Below are 23,872 nucleotides of genomic sequence, written 5' to 3' on the forward strand. Positions count from 1 at the left end.
GAAGTTACAAAAAGCTCACGCGGATTCAAGTAAAGGTTGGATGCAATTTAATTCCATCTATCTCCATTTCCAAAACAAGCTGGTCGCCACTTTAAGCAAACAATTGAATTATTATGTGGTAATGACCTTTTTTTGGTGTGAAGAGGAATACTTCTCCCTAATAAGGCGAATAGTCTGTCTAACCACGCAATATCACTAAACCGTATTTAATAAACCGAACTAAGCACGGTATAATATCCCTGTCTATAAAACAGCAATGTGTATGCACAGACATGGTCCACCTTAAGATCACTGAACCAAGGATAGAGAGGGATGGTAGAAGAGTTGGACAATCTTCAGCTGAATATGATGGGCCTGAGGACGGAGTAAAGGACGCTCTAAGAATTCAAACCACCCAGAAGCAAGCTATTGAATATGAGGCTAAGCAACGGGCAATATGCGACTCATAAAACCTTCGAAAACTCTGTTTGTTTGTTTGTTTGTGTGTGTGTTTTTGCTGTTGGCATATTCTTGTAGACCAATGGTGGGCAAAATGCAAATCTTCTAAATGTTTTTGTGTTTGACTGAATAGTAATGTCACTAATAATGGAGTTTCTTTCTTATTTTAAAGCTTGTTCCTTTTGACAATGTGTTGTTACAAATCGTGTTACTTTTGCACTTGTTTAATGCATTTGTGCAACACTTAATCTATACTTCAACTTTCTGTTGTTAATTGTTAACTTTTTAAATGGCCTTTATACTAATCAAAATTGCCCTGGTGGTATGGATTAATACATTATCACATTTTTCCCACTTGTACCCTAATCGTGTTTTGCCGACAGGTCTGTCTATAGTTGCTTAATCGTTAGAACTAATGACGTACTGCCGACGTCACAATGGGTAATGGCTACAGCGAAGAAGTGGAAGAGGAGCGCAGAAAAACAGCGAAACTGAGGGAAGAAAATCGCAAATTAGAAATTAAGTTGGAACAAGCTAAAAAAGGTAAAATGACGTAAGTATCTTCTCGAAGCTGTTTAAATAAAAATTGTTGTTTGCAGAACGCCAAACAAAGGTCACCAAATCACAACCAGTCAAGCGTGAAGACGGTTCGTACAGCGGACAATGGACGTTAGAAATCAAAGCGCAAGCTCCAAATTTAAAAGAAATCGCCGATGACTATGAAAAACAATTGAAGGCAATAAAAAACAAATGAAAAACTGTGACTGTGTTCATTTACGGAACATTAATATTGAAATTGCTCTCTATCGCCCTCTTGCTGTAACAATTTTTTTTTCTTTTAATCGATTAGTGGCATTTCTTTGCATTGTAATTTCATGTTCATTTAAATTTGGTTGATTCTGAACAAATTTTGGTAATTCTAAGCCACATTGCAGCATCAGTTAGTAGTGGCCAGAATAACCAGTGTTCGAATCCCAGTGCGGTAAAAATGTTGCAAAAAAATCAAAAATAGGGGCAAGTGAAACTCGTTCTTTAGCTGTTATGTTCGTCATGGTGAAATACTTCTTTAACTATTCCCCAAAAAATATCAACGAATCAGTGAAGTCAACATTTTAACATTTAAAATAAATAAGTCGTTTTCAAGCTTTGTGGATATCGACAGCAGGATGTTGGAGAGTTTGCATGGGGACAACATAAGCATTATAACCTACACGAACCAGAAGCGGATAGTTAATTCTCCAGAATTATCCAAGAAGTTTACCAGTTGCACTCAAATGCTAGATCACTTATAGCAGGTTGATTTAAATCTGTAGAACTTACAAAAGTTGAACTCATCATCCCGTTATGTACAGTGTAAGTCGCTTGGTATGTATCTTCCCGAAGCTGTTTAAATAAAAATTGTTGTTTGCAGAACGCCAAACAAAAGTCACCAAATCACAACCAGTCAAGCGTGAAGACGGTTCGTACAGAGGACAATGGACTCTCGAAATCAAAGCGCAAGCTTCAAATTTGAAAGAAATCGCCGATGACTATGAAAAACAATTGAAGGCAATAAAAAACAAATGACGAACTGTATGCTTGTCAGAAGACTGTGTTCATTTACGGAAAATTAATATTTAAATTGCTCTCTACCGTCCTCTTGCTGTAGCAATTTAATTTTTTTTGCTTCAATCGATTGGTGGCGGTTCTTTGCATTGTAATTCCATGTTTATTTAAATTTGGTTGATTCTGAACAAATTTTGGTAGTTCTGAGCTACATTGCAACATCAGTTAGTAGTGGCAAGGATAGCCAGTGTTCGAATCCTAGTGCGGTTAAAAAGTTGCAAAAAAATCAATGGAGCTAACAATAAGGAAAGTGAAACTCACCTCAAAGCTGTTAGGTTCGTCATGGTGAAATATTTCTTTAACTATTCCCTAAAAAGTATCTACGAATCAGTGAAGTCAACATTTTAACATTTAAAACAAATAAATCGTTTTTCAACTTTGTGGATATCGGCAGCAGGATCTTGGAGAGTTTGCACAGGGACAACATAAGCATTATAACCTACACGAACCAGAAGCGGATAGTTAATTCTCCAGAATTATCCGAGAAATTTACCAGTTGCACTCAAATGCTAGATCACTTATTGCAGGTTGATTCAAAACTGTAGAACTTACAAAAGTTGAACTCATCATCCCGTTGTGTACAGTGTAAGTCGCTTGGTATTTTATAAATATTGTGCTCCCGCTACACAAAAAGGCCAAACATGTGACTTGCGCCGACTCATACAGGTATCGTATTACACAACACGACAACTCTTGCTACGTCGGTCTACCGAAAACTCCAGAGTAATCCATACCGACAGCAATATATATATATAACCTCATTAAAAGTCCCGTGTAACAATGGAATGGAAAGTCAGTACACTGACCAAGCGGAGAAATAAACATTTTCACTCGCTCAAGGTTTGTTGATGTGAAATGGCATTTCAGTACCACAGTCTGTAGACGCTGGCGACGCTTACGTTGAAATGATGTTTGTAGTGATTTGCGAATAGTAAAAGTTTCTTTGTAACGAATTGGTTTATAATGTGTCTGTTGCTGCCAGGCATATTGTAATTTAATAGTCTATTATTCTGGTACATAAACGTAACTTTTATTCACCAACGTTTCGCCTGGTACAGCACACAACCAACCATTACCCTGAGAAAACCTTGTCGGATAGCAGGCGAAACGTCGGTGAATAAAAGTTACGTTTTAATGTGCCGGAAGAAAAGACTATTAAATTGCATTGGTTTATGTTTGAAGGTTTGTGAACAAATCACTTTAATTGAAAATGTGTCCGAAGCTTCTCGATCCTCGATATTGGTGTAAGTGTTATTTTAGTGGTGAAATAGGTTAGCGAACTATCCGTAACATATCTTGTATCCGGGTGCTTGTAAACGATACGCACCACATACGTAATCTGGCATTGATGTTAGGTGGAGGTGGAATAGAAAAGAAGTCAGAAAAACGGCCAGGAAGCTCTAGGTCGTATTTCACGCAAAAATCTTCGGCTGATCTCAAATTCGAGGCCGAAATTAAACGACTTGAAAAGGAGAGAGAGGAAAGAATCAGAAGTGCAAAGTTGACAGATGGTGAGATGGACTGGCTCTGAAATAGCGGACAATTGAACTTTTTCTATAAGCGAAGCGAGTATATTTGGAAACTGTACACACAAATAATTTGTATCACTCCGTTTTAAGTCTCTGGCGAGATCAGTAACAGAGGAAAAAAAAATTTAATAGCATTTTTTTGTGCTCACAAATTCACAAAATTTTTTTGTTTCAGAACGAATTCATGTTCGACAAACGGGCCCGGTTTTACAAAAAGACGGAACCAGTACGGGACAATGGACCACAAGCGCTGTCGCTCCAGATGACAGAGTTGATGAAGTAAGGAACCGATTACCGTCCGACGCAACAGTGATCGGGAAGACACAAGTTTCGAAGATTTAAAAATCAACAACATTTTCCTGAACTTTTGCTTTTCCTGATGCGTTTAGTTCTGAGAACAATTGCAATTTAATCCAAACTTTGTTTTTGATTAAACAGGTTTAAGCAGCCGAAGCTTTTTGTCAGCAAACCGTATTATTTTTGATTTTTAAATGCTTGTGTATTTTTGCATTTCCAGCAGACTTTTAGAAGTTTTAGTGTAGGTTTTGTCAGCGTTTGTAGTGATTGCGCAACATGGGCAACAACGAAACAACAGAAAGGAAAGTACAAGAAGTTCGCGACGACGTTCTGAGAACGAAAAGAGAAACAATGGATTTGGAAGTGGAAAGAATAAGAATACAAAAGAGTAAGTTAACAATGTCTTTCTATTCATTTCCAATTTAAATTTTCGCTCTGCTTTTATATTGCCACAATTGTAAACCCCTTGCAATGCAACCAACTATTTCCAAACCACAAAACAAAACCGAAACCGAAGGTGCATTTTCCCATCGTCGCGAGTCCCCTCCATTTGTGAGACTGGTGTAAACAATATATTTTGAAGCTCGAGTTACAAGTGAGTTAGTCATATCGGCGGTTTTCTGTTTAATAAAATGCCGCACGCGAGTAAGAAGCTTTTGTCCAGTTTCTGATGAAGATGAAACATGACACGCAAAAAACTACCTTAAGCTTTGTCTGCAAGGTATATTTATCACGGTTTGTCCTTCCCAACCTGACATGAATTCACAATTCCCTCAACGTACGCAAAACACATTTGTGCCTCTTCTACGTATTCTCCATGTTTCGAAATGTGTAAAATGTTTATAATACTGATTGAATAGTACGTCACAAATAAGTACCTTATTTGTTTAAACTTTAAAGGAAGAACAAGAATAGTGGTGTCTGGACCACAATATCACGAAGACGGAAGCCGAAGTGGTCAATACGTAATAGATGCAAAGACAAAGGGGCAAAGCATGGCTAATTTTGCTGATCATTTTTCTGATACGCAGCATCCTTCCATTAAGAATTGTTAAAAGCTCGGCCCGATGACACAGTTTTATCGGATCAACTTGAATATTTCGAAACCAATATTTGTCTTTAGTTTGAACTTAGAGATGTTTTAAATTTTCGTTTGTGTTGTGAAAATGTACTCTCCACTGCGGGGTTCAAACCCATGCTGTCCTGCTCATGAATTTCGATACAATTTGTGGATTGTTTTGACCAATATACCTTGTTGTATTTTTTCCCTATATTGTTTACCACACCGGAATTTAAAACTAGATTATCCTGACCACGAATCCTCATTCTACTTTGCATATGGGTCGGGCGCTTGACCGATGTTGCCATTCGTCCTAGAATAATCCAAAACTTTGTATCACTTGTATCGCCTCACGGTGGTCAATTAACTACAATAAATATTCCGCGTGATGGCGTTATAATCGTAAATTAACATTTTGTTCATGTTTTTCTGTGCGGGAAAAAACTTGGGCTTAATTTTTGTGGTGTTTCTGCCGAGTGCTGTTTTTCTGCTTTATTCAACTTAACAACATGCTTTATCTTGTGTGTATTGTAGGGCAGGATAATTATTTTAACGAACTGCTTTTCTCTGCGTCATGGGTAGCGGCGCGACAAAATTTGATTTACATCAAGCCCAACAAGACAGAGTGCACCAGGAGAGGAGACAAGCAAGACTTTACTTGGAACACGCAAGAGCTGACCAAGGTATGCGACTATAAGTAATGTAAAGCGCGCAAAAACAGAAATCTAAGTTAATTGTGAATAGATAGACCTTTTTTATAAGGCATCGAAATCACCAAACCGTCTTATGGGCAACAAACACTTGGTACCTGATTTAGCTTAAATTAAAAGAAAATAATTAAAAAAAACTTATAAGATATTTGTCATTATGTATTTTGTGATATAGATATATATATTTTCGCATATAGTTCGTCAGAATAAATAAAAACGACAAGCTTTTGATTGTAACAACAATTTTATAAAATTAATGTAATATGAAACTCAAATCAAAGTTACACTTTCAATGTTACTCAGAAATGGTGCACATGCGAATCACAGAACCAAGAAGAGGGAGAAACGGGCAACTTGTAGGGCAGCCCTCCTTCCAATATGAAGGACCCGAAGAATACCTACCACATGCCATGAAAATTAGAGACCTAAATCAACAAGCAATAACATACGCATACGGGACAGGAAACAAGACCATACGACGTTTTTGAAGCCAATAAGAAACAAATTTTGTGTGTGTGCTTTTTGACTACGGTTGTTACTGTTTCATACACTGTAATCTGTCATTGTATTATAGGCAATTAACAGGATAGACTTTGTGTTGCTATACCAAGAAATGTTTCACTTTCTTTTCAAAATTTGTAACTGTTTGTTACAGTATTACTTATTTTGTATTTTGCTCCTCAGATTTGACCTTTTTGGTGTTACTGTAGCTTTGTCTGCTTGAAGATAAACATTTAGGTGACGTCAGTTCGAAGTAATAATGGGAAACGGATACAATAAACAAGTAATAGAAGAGCGCAGAAGAGAAGAAAGACTCTACGAAGAGAACTTCGAACTGGAAATAGAACTTGAAGAAGCAAAGAGAAGTAGAACCTTGCCGTTTGCCTTATCAGCTATTTTATTAACTCATATTTTATTTTAAGGACAGCAAACTGAAATACGACAAACCCGACCAATCCGTTGTAGGGATGGAAGTTATAAAGGAGAATGGATGCTCGATGTTAAGACACAAGCGCCTAAATTACCACATATCGCTAATGACTATGAAAAGCAATTGCGGGCTCTTAGATACAAATAAGCAATGGAGATTATCACTGTTTTGCCTCCAACAACAACGGTAATCTGACTTACACCACACAACATCCTCAAAAATTGGGCAAAGTGTCGTCATTACAATACAACGTGCTTATTTTTCGGTCCTGACCGATGGTGATTCTGGTTATTGGGCTACTTGTAGCTACACAGTGTCAAGGTTAAACAAGTTATCCGAACGCAAACAAGGTTTATACGATAAAGTTTAAACAGACAAAATGAGTGCAACCTATTCGAAATTTATCTTTTGAAATACGTTATTATGGCGCAGAACAGAAAAACATGCTTGATCACTAGGAATTGATGAAAGGCCACGAACTCGGAGAGTGACAAAGACAAATTACTTCAGCCAAAAACTGAGTCAGTTGCGCACGTGCTGAAGTTGTAAATTACCCATGACGTCACTTTCGCGAGTGCCTTTTTCTCCCCGCTCAACAGCGTAAACAGCCACGAAAGCCGGCCTGGCGCGGAATGCCATACATTTAGCTGTTACAGACCTGATAGAGCACAAGCGACATGTGTAAGCTTAGGAGAATATTGGCTTACTTCTTTGTGTTGTTATGGTCAATTACAAGTTCGGTACTATCAGGTATGTGAATACCTCAACATTAAATTTTATATTGTTCGATGTCTGTGATTCATAATGTATTTCGCTACCCGTTTGTGGCAGTTGTTTACAATGTAGATAATTAACAATATAGTTTCCAATTTAGTCATTTCTTGTTGGATTGAGCACATTCATATACGTATAAATCCACGTTATGTTACAGCACCTGCAGATTCCTGTTTTCTTCATGATGATTTGATATTCTTGGTGGACACTTGTTGTGTAAACAATACACAGTATGAAAGTCTCAAAAATGAGTTAGCAGAATCTATGAATGTGTTTTCAAGACCTCTACCAAACGCCTATCAAGCAGTTAAAGTTGGTGTTTACTTGTATAGTAGTGGAAGCACCACTCCGAGGTTAGTTGTATATAGTAAAACAAATCTACTCACTAGAGCCAGATGTTTAGGAGAAATGCCTTTCACTACACTGGGTATTTTCAACTTATCTTTGTTTTAAAAGCCCAGAACTTCCGATAACGATACGTACCTACCCCATCGTCACTGTACACACGTGCAATGACGTCAGCTGTTTGCGTCGTACTGTGCAAAATAATATGATTCGCCCTGTGTTTCTGACGTCAACGACCAGTGTCGACGCCATAAAATTAACTGTTAAGGTAAGTTAGATTTCATTAGTTTAATTATTAATAGGGTAGTAAATAGAATTTTATACAATAGAGCGAAAATGGAGTATTTTAACATCATACATTTGCAAATATTCTTTTGTAGTGTAAGCCACAATCGCGTCTTGTGTTTCAGAATTTTCCGAGTTTAATATCAACGGAAACTAGAAGACGGACAATTGTTCTGATAACTTCAGGTTCAACTAACACCTTACAGCAAAGGTATTTTTCGTCTATTCCCAAGGAAGCAACTTCTGCCAAATTTACATGTGTATTATATTGTTTCAGTTATGCGTTTGCCAATTCTAAAAACATCAAACTATTCGTTGTCGTCGTTGGAACCAACATATCCACTCAGTTTGCTGCGTCGAATGACAGCGCTTATGTTTCAGAAAGTTTCAATTGTTCCACTTGTCAGTTGACGGCCGATCTACGATCATATCTCAACTCAAGTGATCATTGCCCTCCAGGTCAATTGTAGTTTAAAAAAGATTTATGTTTAATTCTGCGTGAATGAAATATCATCAAAAAAAGTCATCAAAATATTTTCTGGAAACGGAAATGAATTTGGCGGGAAGTTGCAACACGATGTGACGTAGTATAGGAGGAAGTCGTTACGTCGTCGGCGCCACATGACCTTACCTCTAAACAAGTGTTTAAAACATAATTTAATTCCACAAACACATATGATGGCTTCTATATTGGGTCATGTAACTTCTGTATTTTATTGCAGAACAACATTGGTGTGAAGTGCACGGTTGTCATGCCGACGCCCGGTGCCAGTGGAGATATCCTTTCTGCAACTGCGGGAATGGCTTTGTTGGAGATGGAAAATCTTGCGAAGGTTTGTTTTGTAAAAATCCAGTGGTAGACTATCATTAAAACTTCCAAAGTAGAAGTAATTCTTAGATTAGAACAACATATCCTATACGCAAAACATGGATTTAGTTAGGTTACCTGTCCTGCTTTGCTGTCAGAAGATTTCTATTCAATCATGACAAACTATGTGTTAAAAACCAGAGCAGGGTAAGAAAAGAGAGTTAAATAGTATTGAAAAATGAAACACAATACACAAACACACTTGTTCTTTGGGGGATAGATAAGGCTAACTTTTCAAGAGGCTTTTTTGACATAGATTTGCAAAACAGTTAAAAAAAGTTTCCCGGTCTGCAAAAGTATTGACCCCAACAATCTGAAAGAAATTGTTTTGATTTTTTTGGACGGTTTATGTATTCCTCTTTTTTACAGGATTGTATTTGCATGAGTTTTGGCAAGGTTTGACTCGTGACCAAACTGTGTACAAGAAACGAATTAAAAGTTTGGAGTGGGAATTAGAAACTGACTTTAAGCCACCCTATTCATTGGACAGAGGAAGCAGATACAAGGGTGTGAAAATTATTTCAGTGGAAGATTATGTTGCGAGGTTGGATTTTGTTTTGTATTCAAGGTTTTATGGTTGTTATCCAATCTGTTTGTGGCATGTGCACAACAAAAGTGTATTGCCACTTCCTTTTGCCTCCGGTATCGGCTAGTACATTTGTCTATTGTTTTAGGTACTATGTGCAATATGCGGGCATTTATGAAACTGTTGACACATTACTGCAACGATATGCAACAAGATTACGAAAATGGGAAAAGTATGGTAGCACTGTATTAGTTGGAATGCCACAACCAAGTATAATAGTTCATTTTAACATTTGTTTCAGTTCCTTTAACCACTTTGTTTGCAGTTCCATGCTTCCACAGTTATCCCAATCATATTTCTTCCTATTACTTTCCCAATGCTTTGGTCAACACAAGATCTTTATCATGGGCCAAGTGTCCACAAGGTATAGTTTAATTTAAATAGTTATATTATCTACACTGACTTGTATGTTTACCTTTTAGGATTTTCAGCTGCATCAATACAATGTGTGACACAATTCAAACCAACTAACTCAGGGGTTTTACTTGGAGCTACATTTGACCCAAACACATTAAATACAGTTTTTTGCAATGCTACTTTGTCCAAGGTAACTTTTTACACAATATTTTCCTTTACATTATCACACTGTTGATTTTGATTAACTTAATGATATTTTATGCCAATAAAGATTTCTTAGTCATGGCCTGGGATTTTATTTGAGAATTTTGTTATTAAATGAAGGCCAAACATGGCAGAAATCTTTCAGCTCCTGGTTTTAGTCTGTTATAAGCTTTTTTCTTAGATAAACATCAACAACTTCAACCTGTCTGAACTGGCAGTTACAACAGAAAAACTGCAGTTGTTAACAAGTGCAGATAGTTTAAGTGTTGAAGAACTAAATGCTGCCATAAACATTTTCAACTCAGTTAAAACGATTCTGCAGAATTCTGCATCCACGGTAAAATTCCCTAGTATAAATTACATGACACTCCTTGTCACTAATTATAAAAAAATGAATTTTCTATAAATGTTTGTCATAGTTTTAGCTAGAAGGGTGTTTTTGAATTACAAATATGCATTGCAACTTCAGTAAAACTATGCAGTAATCAATGTAACAATATTCAGTGTTAGAAATTACCATTTATGTGTAGGTGGATGCACATGTGTTGGCAAACTTGGTTAGTGCTACATCCAACCTTATCACAGGGTTGGAAATGAATCCTACTTACCATGCAGACCTCAAAATGAGGTATTCCCTTGTTGAAACGTTAAGTTTTTTTGCCCATGCTTTAAACAAGAGCGGAATGGTTGACAACATGTGGGAATTCAAATCTTCTCACATTGCTGTAAAAGTGAGTAAACCTTGCTGGAAGGGTACAAAAATGTGCATGAAGCAAAATATGATTTCAGACATGTACTGCCAGAATGGTGTGTAAGATTATGTGTTTAAACAGGTCCATGACATAGGTTATTCACAAAACCCAGAAGTATATTTTGCCCCTCGAAAACCAATCAATGATTACAACAACTCTTTGTACCCGCTTAATGCAACACTTGCTATAAAAAACTCACCTGCAGAAAGTATTCGAACATTGTTCATTTATCTCAACTCGACAACCACCAACAAACCTGATCTCTATAAACAAGGGGTAAGTGTGTTTCGTTTTTACTTACTGTAAACACGATTTGTATTAAAATTTAGTAAATATTTTTCCTGCTTATGTTGAAAAAAGACAGTCATTGTGTTTTTTTTAAATGGAATATTATCAGAGTGCTGGGAATAGGACTTTTATATACTTGATAATAATCATGGACAGAATCTTATAATTGTCAATGAAAATGAGAAAAAAAGCATTTCGAAAAAAACAGCTTATATTGCATGATTTTTTCAAACATGGTTTACTGATATCCAACTTGTTTCTTAGTTGGTTTATCTGTCACCTGGAGGAGCCCTCAACTATGCAGGGTCCAAGGCTGAGGTTACTGTGGAAATGCTTGATAACAATGAAACCTATGGAAGAAACCGAAACATTTATGCTCAGGTATGTCATGATGTTTTTAATGATCTTTCATGCTGCTATTACTACTACAGCATGTAACTGCAGCATTTTCACCTCAATAAATTACCCCCAAAAAATTAACTATAAAACAGTTGAATTGCTAATCGTTTTCAGCTCATGTCTAAAAAAATGTAGGAAGCTTAATTGTTTTAAAATACATATTTACATTACATTGGTATTTCTTCACTTTTATTCTTTTAATTAATCTTAGAATGCTCTTGTACGACTACAATGTGTTACTTGGGATAACGAAAAATCTGATTGGTCGACAGAAGGTTGTTGTCTTGACAGCAGTTTTTGGACACCTTATGAGTCAAGAACAGTTTGCAAATGTTCTGGAAGTAAAAAAATTGTTTCCATGCAATCAGTAAGTTTTTATAATGAGTTGTGAGTCTACATGAAAAAAAAAACAGATAAAGGAGATTTTAATAAAAAAAATAAAATAAAATAAAAAAAAAAAGAACTTCCCCAGAAAAGCTGATTATTGTCCAATTATGTTGAAAGTGTCTGTAATATTAATTTGTTTTTGTTTTGACAGACATCAACTGTTGTGGCTCCTATTGTAGAGCATTCACTTGTTACGATCATAGTTGGATCATTTTTTTGTTTTGTTGTCCTCGTTGTTTTCACATTCATGTTTCTTAACAGGTATGAATACATTTGAGAAAGTATAAAAAAAACTAGAAGTTGAAATATTTTGTAGCTACGTTTCTGTGCCAATTTAAAATCAAAGTTTTCTGTGTCAGTTTTTAAATAAAAATATTTATTACTTTCAGAGACCTGTTTTTATGCTTGTGGTCCTGTCCAATAATAAATTGCGAAAAAATGTATATAATACATACATATATGATTTCTTATTCATATTTTGTCCATATCACAACTGGTGTCATCTATGCATCATTCTTGTTCGCAGAAATACACGGAATTATGATGTTTTCTTCTTGAACCGAATGCTTTGCATCGCGATGGTTTTTGTTTATTTGGTGTTTATGTTCGGCGTTCCGTGTCGGGATCGGTTTGACCTCCATGGAAGTTGGACTGAGAATCACAGAAAGGAAAACTGGTCTGAGGGAGTCAGAAATACAATCCTCCTCCACCTAGGTCTTCTTTCCACTTGGCTGTTGTTGTCTGTGAACTCTTATTACACCTACAGGCTGACTTTTATTGTAAGTGAACGGTGTTATTTATTTTGGTTAGTACATTTTATTCCTTTGTTTATTTCATAAATTAAGGTATAAAGTTCAAGGTTTGGTGAGATTTGGCAAGCAGTGTCCATGTGTACTCAAAACATGCACAATTTATCCTGCCTCGTAACAGCAGCCCAACAATTCATTACTTACAGTTGTTGTTGATCTTTTTGCAGAAAAACCGTCCAACAGACAGCCAACTTTTATTCCCATTGTTACTTTTCGTGGTTGTGGGAATCGCAGTGGCAATTGACGCCTCCGTCTCCCTCGCATATTATGATTCGAGACTGGAAAATCACGACCTATGTGACACAAGTAAGTTGTACAAGGATTAAAAAACCATGTAGCTTTATCATCGTTTTAGTGGCTTTAGTAACTTTCCACTTAATGTAATCTTATAGAAAAATGTGGTTGTTTAGTAAATTGCACGCCACAAAAGCACCAAATATTCTCATAAAATATTTGATACATTCGCTTTAATTTCTTTCGGCAGAGGACATTCGTTTCCTCTCATCCACTTATCTATCAGACGACATGTGCTGGATCAGCGGTGGTTCTTTCTACGTGATGTCATTTCTGTGCTTGGTTGTGGCAGTTGGTGGTTGCCTGGCAGCCGCTATTCTCACATTTCGCAGTAAAGTAAGTTTCGTGGAAAAAAAACAGAACATTTTTGTCACGGAATGTGTGCGTTTATAAGAACGACAAGAGTTGCCTGATAAACTCATTTGATAAAAGTATGATGTTTTTGCGAGAAAAGCAAAAGTAAAATACGAAATATTTGCCAAACAAATATCACTCCAAAACACAACATCTGACGCCATGTTCCGAAATAAAAAAGAAGTACGAATAGGAGTTTACGAGACATCGAGATTTGCAAATCGAATGTGGCCTTATCTTATGTTTGTTTCAATACTTGTAGGTGGGAACAGAGAACGGCGGTCATGCCACGAAATTTAACGTTGTCTCCGCATTAATTCTGTCTCTGTTGTTTGGATTTTGTTGCGTGTTCGGACAACTCATGTTGGTTGCTGTAGATAATGAGAGCCGGAATACAATGGAGATCGTATTTGCAATCTTCACCTGTTTACTGGTAAGAATAAATTCGTCGTGGTTGATACTTACATTAGAGCTTGTATGTAAAGTAACTTAAGTGTTTTTTTAGGTTTTATTTAATATCATTTTGCTATTAAGCAAGTCTTGTCGTGAAGTTGTATGCCTGATGCAACATTGCAGCTAATTAAATGCATTTTAAACCTATGAAATACTTAGTCGGGATGGTAACTGTAAAACATTGTAAATAATGGGTTGTGGATAATTTAACTGAAATTTACGCAATTCTAAATTTATGATTACCAGGCTGTGTTCATTGTATGGTCGATGTGTGTTCAACCATGCAGAACGCCATGGACAGCGTTGCCCCCTCGCCAGTCTGCTACTCCACAAACCTATCCCATGAGGAACCGAAGAACTTACTGAGTTTCGTCAAATAAGTGTTGCAATCACTAAGTGTTGTTTGTTTTTATTACTTTAACATTTTATTGCAAGTTCTTTTTATGAATTTTGCTAATACACAATGTATATCGCTTTTTTGCCAATACACAATGTATATCGCTTGCTCATGTGTGTTTGTAACACACAACTTCTATCGAACATTGCGAGAACTGAAAGAAACAGTGCAGTTAGGCGTATGTGTGTTTAACTAGTAACACCCCTACCTCCCCCCTTACACAAACGCGCGCTGGACCAAAAGCCTTTTTTCTCATAACGCACGTTCCCAATATGCTGTTCAACTAGCAGTGGACGCATTGTATTAATATTTACTATTCCAAACTAATAATTAGTAAGTCATTTACTATTAAGGCCGCATCTCTCAATTAAATCCTAAAAATTGAGTTTTAGAAGTCATTTGTTATTGTGCACCTGGTTACAGTTTCTCTTGTTTGCCAAAAACAATTGCCGGGTCTGATGACTCATGAAGGGGGACTACTATTGCTGAACAGAAAAAAAATTGATTGCAGCTGCATTAAGACAGCACATTGGGGGGGTTTGCAAAGGCTAACTGCTAAATTGTCAGTCCAAGGGAGTGTACAAACAGCCCCGGTGGGGCCCCAAGACAATTACAAGACATCTAATTCTTCATGAATTGTTTAGAGGAGGGTTGGTGGCTTCACTTAAACGCAAATGGAGGTAACTTTCTGTGATTCATTTTTTTACAAAACAAACCTACACTTTTTTCTGCTTTTTTGGCCAAAATAATGGCCAACAGAGGGTCAAAATGCCCCCGGGGGAGCAGTTTAAGTAGTTATTTCCATTATAAATTTGGCCACAATTCCTTGCCAAGGGTCGGCACTAACAGAAAATCACAAATTGAACATACTTTCTGTGATTCATTTTTTCACAAAATCAACCTCAATATTTGGGTAGTTTTTCAGCTACATGTGCAACAGCACCCTCTACCAATTTACTGCCTGACTAATAACCCTGAAAACCAAAGTAAAACTGCCCCAAACACGCTGAAAATCGCCCTGGCAACAGCCTGTTCATCTGCGCTCATTCAACCAAAACACTGGCGCCCATGCATGACCCATTGCATTGTTACACACAATTTTACTCTGTTACGCAGGCCAGAGTTCGAGAAGGGCAATTCCCAACCGGGAAAGTCTTTTCCATAGAAATACAGAGATGCGGCCTTCAGTCGATTCTTTTCCGCTGAATTATGAATCTGACGCTCTTCTGGTGGAGAACAACAAATATACACCTTTTGTTTAAAAAAAGATTGTATTTTCTGACGTTTCGCCTGTACGTACGACTAGGCTTCTTCAGAGAATAAAACAAACACAGTAGCGAAGCGAACCAACAGGGCAAAGAAATTGAGCGACGAAAAAACAAAAGGGCGTAACAGCTAAAACACAGCGGGACATAATTCAATGGACAACATCGATCATGGGTCAAACCGCCAAACATGGGAAACAAAAGTCACGAATTGTTACGGGCGAAATTGCGGAACACGGGCGAAAGTACTTTTCCATCGTTCCGATTTAAAACATTCGGTAGCGAATTAATATAATAATTTTCCACAACCAACCGTTTTGCCAAAATTGTTTCATGTTTTAATACTTTTGCTTCCTTCCAATTGATACGGTGGTCGGTGTCAAGCATGTGGGCACATAGGGCAGATTTATTGGGTTCCATATTGCGTATGGCTGCCTTGTGTTCTTTAATACGGGACGTTAAATTGCGCTTAGTCTGGCCAATATACACAGTGTTACAATCAAGACAAGGGATTAAGTAAACTACACCGGTCATTTGAAGCATGGGAATACGGTCTTTAGGTTTGGGAAACATGTTTTCTAAAGTGCATACCGGTTTCATGGCAACTTTTACGCCAGTGGCGTTGAGTATTCTTGATATCCGCTCAGAAACTCCCTGTACATATGGTATGGAAGTGAATGCTGTATATGTTTGTGTGGGTTTGTTGTGTGTGTGGGGTGTGAGATTTAGGTTAGTGGGAAATTTGTTTAGTTTTAGAACGTTTCGAATGTGTTTGCGTTCAACCCTCCGAGTGTGTGGATCGGCAATATGTGTAATCGTTCTGTTATATAAGGTTCTGGCCACAGTGAGTTTTTGATGTTTCGGATGGTGTGAGGTGTATTGTAAGTAGCGGTTAGTGTGTGTAGGCTTGTAAAAAATGGAGGTGGTAAGTTTCCCGTCCGGGTTTGCAGTGACGTTTACGTCCAAAAATGACAGACTATGGTCATGTTGTGTTTCCCGGGTAAACTTAATGGAAGGTTCGATGCTGTTTATGTGGTTATGAAACCCTGCGACCTCGTCTTTTGCTATGATGACGTACGTGTCATCGACATAGCGGAGCCAAAGTCGCGGGGGTGTTTTGAAGGAAGCAAGAGCGGTTTGCTCAAGTTGTTCCATTATAATGTTGGCCAGAACCGGTGAAATGGGAGAGCCCATGGGGGTGCCAAAAATTTGTTGGTAAATGTCGTGTTTATATGTGAAAACAGTCGAGTCTAAGCACAACTGTAATGCCTCTTGGATGTGTGTTAACTTAAGATTGGTACGTTCATGTAGTGTTGTGTCTTGTTGTAGTTGGTCCAAGGATATTCTGAGCGCAACATCTGTCGGAATTGACGTAAACAGGCTAACGACATCAAACGATACTTGACACTCATGCGGAAGTAATTTATATTCAGAAATAATCTTTACAAACTCACTGGAATTTTTTACAGTAAAGTCAGTACTATTAACTAAAGGAAATAAAATTTGACTGATGAACTTAGATAGCTGGTAGGTTGGCGAGTTAACAAAAGAAACAATCGGTCTTAATGGAATACCTTCCTTATGGATTTTGGGTAACCCGTAGAACTTTGGGAGCACACCGTCGCTGCTGTGTAGTCTTCGATACTCCGGTTGGGATATGCAGTCTTCTGTCCGTAGTTTCCACACAAATTTGTTCAGTTTCGTCTCCAGTCTAGTACAAGGTGATTTGGCAAGTTTCTTGTAAGTTTCGTTGTCCGAGAGCATGGTAACAACTTTATTGTCATAATCTTGTCTGTCCATGACCACAGTGCAATTTCCTTTGTCAGCCTTGGATATGATGATGTTGGTGTCGTTCCTCAAACTCTTAGTTGCTTCCCATTCTTCTTTAGAAAAGTTTGAAGGTGGCAATTTGGCTTCTTTCAAAATCTTAGAAATTTTGCTACGGGCATGATCGGCTTCCGCTAGTTTATCTGTGCCCAGGCGTAGAAGAGCTGCTTCAGAGGCACTGATCAGATCAATGGTGGGTAATTTGTGTGGAGTGATGGCGAAATTTTGTCCCTTTTCTAACACTGTTGTTTCTGCTTTAGTTAAGACACGGGAAGAAATGTTTTTAATCCAAATTCCTTTTTGATCGGAACCTTGTTGTCTGTCTTTGTTTGAATTATCCAAAGATTTCATTTTGGTTTCATGTCTTGCTTCACATAAACTGGCTACTGCTTGTCGACGAAAATTTCCATACGAAACCAAGGATTCAAAAAGACTCGGGGAAAGATGTTCCTGGAGGTGTTTCTTCAGATTCTCCGAGGTCTTCTTAAGTTGCGAGATTTTTTGGTGAGAATTGGCAATGCGACATTTTAGCAATTGCCAACCGCAGTTTCTCACAAGTTTAAAAGCCTGTCTAGTCTTGTCCGGAGGAGTTAACCTTAAACTTTTTGGAAGAGTCCTGAGGTCTTTGCATCTATGATTGAACCGTAGGTGACTGTACTCCTTTTCAATCGTGCAAATTTCTTTGATGAACCTTCGAGCCGCTAAGAGCGTCGATTTACTGTTTTCTCTTCTGATAATACTGAAAACTGAAAATAGGCTTTGACCACCAGGTATCATAATGAATTATGAATCTGACGCTCTTCTGGTGGAGAACAACAAATATACACCTTTTGTTTAAAAAAAAGATTGTATTTTCTGACGTTTCGCCTGTACGTACGACTAGGCTTCTTCAGAGAATAAAACAAACACAGTAGCGAAGCGAACCAACAGGGCAAAGAAATTGAGCGACGAAAAAACAAAAGGGCGTAACAGCTAAAACACAGCGGGACATAATTCAATGGACAACATCGATCATGGGTCAAACCGCCAAACATGGGAAACAAAAGTCCGCATGAGTGTCAAGTATCGTTTGATGTCGTTAGCCTGTTTACGTCAATTCCGACAGATGTTGCGCTCAGAATATCCTTGGACCAACTACAACAAGACACAACACTACATGAACGTACCAATCTTAAGTTAACACACATCCAAGAGGCATTACAGTTGTGCTTAGACTCGACTGTTTTCACATATAAACACGACATTTACCAACAAATTTTTGGCACCCCCATGGGCTCTCCCATTTCACCGGTTCTGGCCAACATTATAATGGAACAACTTGAGCAAACCGCTCTTGCTTCCTTCAAAACACCCCCGCGACTTTGGCTCCGCTATGTCGATGACACGTACGTCATCATAGCAAAAGACGAGGTCGCAGGGTTTCATAACCACATAAACAGCATCGAACCTTCCATTAAGTTTACCCGGGAAACACAACATGACCATAGTCTGTCATTTTTGGACGTAAACGTCACTGCAAACCCGGACGGGAAACTTACCACCTCCATTTTTTACAAGCCTACACACACTAACCGCTACTTACAATACACCTCACACCATCCGAAACATCAAAAACTCACTGTGGCCAGAACCTTATATAACAGAACGATTACACATATTGCCGATCCACACACTCGGAGGGTTGAACGCAAACACATTCGAAACGTTCTAAAACTAAACAAATTTCCCACTAACCTAAATCTCACACCCCACACACACAACAAACCCACACAAACATATACAGCATTCACTTCCATACCATATGTACAGGGAGTTTCTGAGCGGATATCAAGAATACTCAACGCCACTGGCGTAAAAGTTGCCATGAAACCGGTATGCACTTTAGAAAACATGTTTCCCAAACCTAAAGACCGTATTCCCATGCTTCAAATGACCGGTGTAGTTTACTTAATCCCTTGTCTTGATTGTAACACTGTGTATATTGGCCAGACTAAGCGCAATTTAACGTCCCGTATTAAAGAACACAAGGCAGCCATACGCAATATGGAACCCAATAAATCTGCCCTATGTGCCCACATGCTTGACACCGACCACCGTATCAATTGGAAGGAAGCAAAAGTATTAAAACATGAAACAATTTTGGCAAAACGGTTGGTTGTGGAAAATTATTATATTAATTCGCTACCGAATGTTTTAAATCGGAACGATGGAAAAGTACTTTCGCCCGTGTTCCGCAATTTCGCCCGTAACAATTCGTGACTTTTGTTTCCCATGTTTGGCGGTTTGACCCATGATCGATGTTGTCCATTGAATTATGTCCCGCTGTGTTTTAGCTGTTACGCCCTTTTGTTTTTTCGTCGCTCAATTTCTTTGCCCTGTTGGTTCGCTTCGCTACTGTGTTTGTTTTATTCTCTGAAGAAGCCTAGTCGTACGTACAGGCGAAACGTCAGAAAATACAATCTTTTTTTAAACAAAAGGTGTATATTTGTTGTTCTCCACCAGAAGAGCGTCAGATTCATAATTCATTATGATACCTGGTGGTCAAAGCCTATTTTCAGTTTTCTTTTCCGCTGTTACTGACTTACAAGTTATGGCCAAACCTACAGGTTTCATATGTAGAATCAGTTTTAGTGAGGCAGTTCAAGTAAATCCGATGATGGGTATTTTTTTAACACACCGGGATTTGAACCCAGGATATCCTTGCTACGAATCTCGATCAGGTTTTCTTCTTGGTATATAACGGGTATTGACGGGTTAGGCTATCGAATTTACACAATACAACATCCTCTAACATTGGTTTCGCCATAAAATGCAACGTGCTAATTTTTTGGTCCTTTGGATTGCGTCAAGCAGAAGTTCTCCAAATCATCTATTCAGTGACATTTGAAAAAGACTGATGGTAGCTCGCCATTTTGGTTAAATCATAACAACACTTGCTTTTATTATCTAACTTTTTTTAGGGCTTTGTTTTTCTGTTGAATTGCTGTGGATTTTTATGATGCTTTGCTAAAATGCACATTGCAATATATTTCCTTCTTTGTAGTGACATTTACTGACACTATTTAAAAAAAGAAATTTACATTCTGTTTGGCGACAGAAGTCTGTATCAAACACGCAAGCTTGTGGTATTTTGTTTGTATACAAGTGTCTGCGACGACAATTTGCCCGCCAGGTGTCGACCTATTTCTGCTGACCGCATGTGTACACAAGATTTTGCGACATTTGCTCCTCATACGTGGTAACTCCGCCGCAAAAGTGAAAATTCTTGAAGTAGATTTGTACAAGCTGTGCAGGTTATTGCGTCGTACCAATTGTTTCCCAGTCGGCTGCTAATTGTTTGGGTTCACGTACATATACGAGCACCAGTTGAAAAACATACATAGACGTGTGGTTATAGTTTTGATCGTACTTTGTAATGGAGAGTGAGATTCCTGTGTTGGATTTTAAAAACTGTTTGTGCAAAAATCTTTCCAACGATGAAATAGAAGAAATTGGCAAAGAATTGACAGAAGCTTTTTCGGCTGTTGGATTCGCTTATTTAAGAAATACCGGAATTTCAAAGTGAGATTTAAGCGGCAGTGGTTCACTGCTTCTATTGAACTCCGCTTTGGTGACTGGCAAAGTATTTTTGTACAGGAAGTTTATTCAAGATGCAAGGGAAGCTTCAAAACAATTCTTTCTCAGCGATTCCGCCGCAAAATCAGAATTTAAACGGGACCCAAAAGAAAACTTTGGATATGTTGGTGTTGGAGGTGAAAGGTCGGTTTTTGTTTTTCATTAACACTCGCATAGGTAGCTGATGAGAAAATATTACTGTCACAACATAACCAAAAGTTGCCTTATATCAATACGTGTTATATGTACAACAACAGATCAAATAAAAGAAATGCTTTTATATAAAAGAATAAGTTTTTGCATTTGTAATGAATTATTTTTCTTGCAATGCAGCAAATTGAAATAATAACTATTACTACTCCTTGTATTAAATGACCCAAGATCTTAAAATCAGTTTTTTCGTGATTGTTCAATTATTTTTAAAAGAGGTTCTGGCAGATATTATTCTAATTGGCAGATATTATTTCTCTGTAGTGTAAATGCTGATAGACCAGGGGACTTAAAAGAGCTATTCAACATCTCTGGTTGGGCTTTAACCAGTTCCGATGTCAAATGGCCAAACAATTTATCTCCCAACCTTTTCACCTCATTTTCTTCACTCATGAAAGAATCCAAAAATCTGACCAACATTTTGTTGCATGTGTTAGCTGTTGGAATGGGTTTGGAGGTGGGAAACATTGAATTTGCAACTTCTCCAGTGGTTTAACAAAATTAAAACCTATTAGTAAACACAATATTAAAGACTTAAAAATGCAGACCAGCAAATTAAATGTGATTTACAGGATGAATTTTTCTTTCAAAAATGTCATCGGGAAATTCACACAAAGAGAAATCAGACAACATGCAGGTTGGTTTTCGTCAGTTTATCAATAAAATTGTTGCTGTGTTCCACAAGCACAACAAAAGTGCTTTTATAATAAACAAGCTAACAAACTTAATACTGAGAAAAAAATGCAAAGTACTTTATTGCAGAACTCTCTATTACCCTCCACTGACCATCCCTGTTAAACCAAATCAAATAAGGCTTGGTGAACATTCAGATTATGGATCTTTGACACTTTTGTACCAAGACGGCATTGGTGGATTGCAGGTATCTAAAATATATCAAAAACATTTCCTTGTTGAGACTTGTTATGGAAACGTACAATTCGTAGGTCATACTTTTCTAAATTATCAATTCCTTTTCCATGGTCGAGCCTTTATTTGCCAGCTTTGCAAAACCTAATCAAACATTTTCGCACATAAAGGTCAAAAATCTGGATGGTAAATATGTTGATGCAATCCCCATTGAAGACACAGTACTTGTAAATATTGGCGATCTACTGCAATCCTGGACAAGAGGCAAAATAAAATCAACGGTATTACATATGCTGCAAACAGTGATTGTTTTAAAATATATGAGTGTATTTTTCTGCAAACAATGAAATAGATTAAATATGTGACATTTTACAAACAACAAAGTATAATCACTGTTATAACAGAATGTTACGATATTGTTGATGATTAAATTCTCCAGAAACACAGAGTGCTAATACCTGAAGAAGAGATCAAAAAGAAAATGGTTCGACAATCTATTGTCTACTTTGTTCACCCTGACGACGATGTGTTGGTTAATATGCCATTGACCTACAAAGATAAGTCAAAAAATGTAACGGCAGATTCAGAAGAAGGAGAGGTAGCCATTACGGCACTTCAATACCTCATGCAAAAATTTTCTACATCATATTAATGTAAACTGCTATTACCTCAAAGTAAAAGTGTTGACAATGGTGGTCAGTTGCAAGTATAATTTGATGTTGTTGCACTTAAGTTTTAATTTTTAAGTATATATTTTATGTTGTCAAATTGCATCCTAAAAAATAAAAGAGTGGTTTTAAACATTTGAGGCACAGTGGGAATAAAAGGCAATAAACAAAAATGCTTTGCAGTAAAGGAACAGCATTTAAAAACAACATAAAATTTTGCTTCATCTAAGGTACAAAGCAACAAACATGTAATCATTATATAACTCCTTGCAATGACATGTTGGGCAAAGCGAGTGCTTATAAACAGGTCGTTATTTGACAGTTCATGTTACACTTCGCAAATACACATGGTGAGAACAACACAATTATATGCATGAACAAACACAAGTATATATCAGTAAATACTAGCAAATATAAGTGAACTGTCAAATACAATCTATCAGAATGATAAGAAAACAAATGGATTTGATTGCAGGTTGAGAAAACTGACAATGCATGGACACGAATATTTACACAAGAAAAGCAATATTTTTATAAACTTGGGTTCAGCAAAGTACACTTTTGTTACCATGTTGGGTTTTTTGTTGACAAGCAACACTGATTCCTTTGTGACGTGCTCCTTGACTTTATTATCTTTAAAATTTGTAATGTTCTAATATTACCATAAGATTATGTACAAATACGAATGGTGGTGATCCAAACAAAACTACTTAACTAATGCCTTAATGTAAAAAAACGGTTGCTAATCTGTGTAATCAATGGTTGGTAAAAAAAAATTACGAACTTTTCAATCTGCAACTGGATAAACATGCAAAAGATATATTCAGTTTGTCACTTATAATACATAGATTTGCTCCATACCCATGAATATCATGGTTTCGATTTCGCGTCTACAATAAGTCCGACGTCACCAAGCTGCAGGTAAAGATTGATTGAAGGGGTTTCTGAATACCAACTTGATCCAATCCTTGATCTCGGATCGGTTGATCCAGGATCGTGGATCAACCTTGATCGGGGATTGTGAATACCACCCTGACTGAAAATGCATTGGTTTAGATAGGAGTTATTTACTAAAACGCGTGTAGCGGTGCGGTCAATCAATTTGTGGTAATTTTTTGTTTGGGCGAAGCCAAAATTGTCGAAGATTACAAGTACCAAGCACCCAAAACGAAAAATTCATGTTTAGGCGGAGAAGCGTCTCGAATTAACGACAACTAGCGCGCCTGGTACGTAAATTGCATTGATGTGCGCGTTTACTGTCTCGTTAGTGGAAAAAATCGATAAACGTGTTCTACTAA

The 23,872-nt window shown here is 37.4% G+C and overlaps 5 protein-coding genes and 2 long non-coding RNA genes across 9 annotated transcripts; 6 read left to right on the forward strand and 1 right to left on the reverse strand.

Annotated features, from left to right (window-relative positions):
• Nucleotides 1–459: 459 nt before the first annotated feature.
• LOC145894193 (uncharacterized) lies at nt 460–1,565 on the forward strand. Its single transcript, XR_014401546.1, has 2 exons — nt 460–981; nt 1,038–1,565. It is a non-coding gene; the product is annotated as an uncharacterized LOC145894193 (long non-coding RNA).
• Nucleotides 1,566–3,055: 1,490 nt separating this feature from the next.
• Nucleotides 3,056–4,132, forward strand: LOC145894899 (uncharacterized). Its single transcript, XM_082983568.1, has 4 exons — nt 3,056–3,156; nt 3,226–3,287; nt 3,399–3,554; nt 3,748–4,132. Exons 2-4 carry the CDS (start codon nt 3,254–3,256, stop codon nt 3,912–3,914), a joined length of 357 nt encoding a protein of 118 aa, XP_082839694.1. The 5' UTR covers nt 3,056–3,156; nt 3,226–3,253; the 3' UTR covers nt 3,915–4,132.
• An 808-nt stretch (nt 4,133–4,940) lies between these two features.
• LOC145894900 (uncharacterized) lies at nt 4,941–6,842 on the forward strand. 2 transcript variants are annotated; one of them, XR_014401581.1, is made up of 3 exons: nt 4,941–5,612; nt 5,943–6,505; nt 6,563–6,842. It is a non-coding gene; the product is annotated as an uncharacterized LOC145894900 (long non-coding RNA). Both variants share the same exon structure in this region.
• Nucleotides 6,843–7,102: 260 nt separating this feature from the next.
• On the forward strand, nt 7,103–14,230 carry LOC145894247 (uncharacterized). Of its 2 annotated transcripts, XM_082982774.1 has the most exons (21): nt 7,104–7,320; nt 7,502–7,697; nt 7,801–7,957; nt 8,100–8,185; nt 8,252–8,433; nt 8,697–8,807; nt 9,212–9,386; nt 9,517–9,638; nt 9,694–9,792; nt 9,851–9,975; nt 10,171–10,326; nt 10,520–10,720; nt 10,823–11,017; nt 11,294–11,410; nt 11,640–11,795; nt 11,967–12,076; nt 12,342–12,594; nt 12,792–12,930; nt 13,109–13,254; nt 13,535–13,705; nt 13,972–14,230. In XM_082982774.1, the coding sequence occupies exons 1-21, from the start codon at nt 7,248–7,250 to the stop codon at nt 14,089–14,091; spliced, it is 3,090 nt and encodes a 1,029-aa protein (XP_082838900.1). In that variant the 5' UTR covers nt 7,104–7,247; the 3' UTR covers nt 14,092–14,230. The 2 variants fall into 2 exon arrangements, with proteins under 2 accessions (XP_082838901.1, XP_082838900.1); XM_082982775.1 differs by lacking the exon at nt 10,171–10,326 and having other exon boundaries at nt 7,103–7,320.
• Nucleotides 14,231–15,591: 1,361 nt separating this feature from the next.
• LOC145894633 (uncharacterized) lies at nt 15,592–16,581 on the reverse strand. The gene has a single exon (XM_082983265.1). The coding sequence runs from the start codon at nt 16,579–16,581 to the stop codon at nt 15,592–15,594; it is 990 nt and encodes a 329-aa protein (XP_082839391.1).
• Nucleotides 16,582–18,483: 1,902 nt separating this feature from the next.
• LOC145894636 (uncharacterized) lies at nt 18,484–19,473 on the forward strand. Its single transcript, XM_082983267.1, has one exon. The coding sequence runs from the start codon at nt 18,484–18,486 to the stop codon at nt 19,471–19,473; it is 990 nt and encodes a 329-aa protein (XP_082839393.1).
• A 1,156-nt stretch (nt 19,474–20,629) lies between these two features.
• On the forward strand, nt 20,630–22,558 carry LOC145895031 (uncharacterized). The gene is made up of 7 exons (XM_082983775.1): nt 20,630–20,775; nt 20,851–20,973; nt 21,304–21,496; nt 21,612–21,676; nt 21,802–21,919; nt 22,077–22,187; nt 22,346–22,558. The coding sequence occupies exons 1-7, from the start codon at nt 20,630–20,632 to the stop codon at nt 22,556–22,558; spliced, it is 969 nt and encodes a 322-aa protein (XP_082839901.1).
• Nucleotides 22,559–23,872: the final 1,314 nt, after the last annotated feature.

The sequence above is a fragment of the Ascidia mentula genome, chromosome 3, assembly GCF_947561715.1.
Source record: "Ascidia mentula chromosome 3, kaAscMent1.1, whole genome shotgun sequence".
NCBI lineage: Eukaryota > Metazoa > Chordata > Ascidiacea > Phlebobranchia > Ascidiidae > Ascidia > Ascidia mentula.

Coding starts and splice junctions, on each gene's coding strand:
- LOC145894899 (XM_082983568.1), top strand. CDS start 3,254: ATGTGTCCGAAGCTTCTCGATCCTCGATATTGGT. Junction 3,288..3,398: donor TCTCGATCCTCGATATTGGT/GTAAGTGTTATT, acceptor CATTGATGTTAG/GTGGAGGTGGAATAGAAAAG. Junction 3,555..3,747: donor AAGTGCAAAGTTGACAGATG/GTGAGATGGACT, acceptor TTTTTGTTTCAG/AACGAATTCATGTTCGACAA.
- LOC145894247 (XM_082982774.1), top strand. CDS start 7,248: ATGTGTAAGCTTAGGAGAATATTGGCTTACTTCTTTGTGTTGTTATGG. Junction 7,698..7,800: donor AGTGGAAGCACCACTCCGAG/GTTAGTTGTATA, acceptor TTGTTTTAAAAG/CCCAGAACTTCCGATAACGA. Junction 9,793..9,850: donor ATGGGCCAAGTGTCCACAAG/GTATAGTTTAAT, acceptor TTTACCTTTTAG/GATTTTCAGCTGCATCAATA.
- LOC145894633 (XM_082983265.1), bottom strand. CDS start 16,581: ATGGGCTCTCCCATTTCACCGGTTCTGGCCAACATTATAATGGAACAA.
- LOC145894636 (XM_082983267.1), top strand. CDS start 18,484: ATGGGCTCTCCCATTTCACCGGTTCTGGCCAACATTATAATGGAACAA.
- LOC145895031 (XM_082983775.1), top strand. CDS start 20,630: ATGGAGAGTGAGATTCCTGTGTTGGATTTTAAAAACTGTTTGTGCAAA. Junction 20,776..20,850: donor AGAAATACCGGAATTTCAAA/GTGAGATTTAAG, acceptor ATTTTTGTACAG/GAAGTTTATTCAAGATGCAA. Junction 21,920..22,076: donor ACGGCATTGGTGGATTGCAG/GTATCTAAAATA, acceptor TCGCACATAAAG/GTCAAAAATCTGGATGGTAA.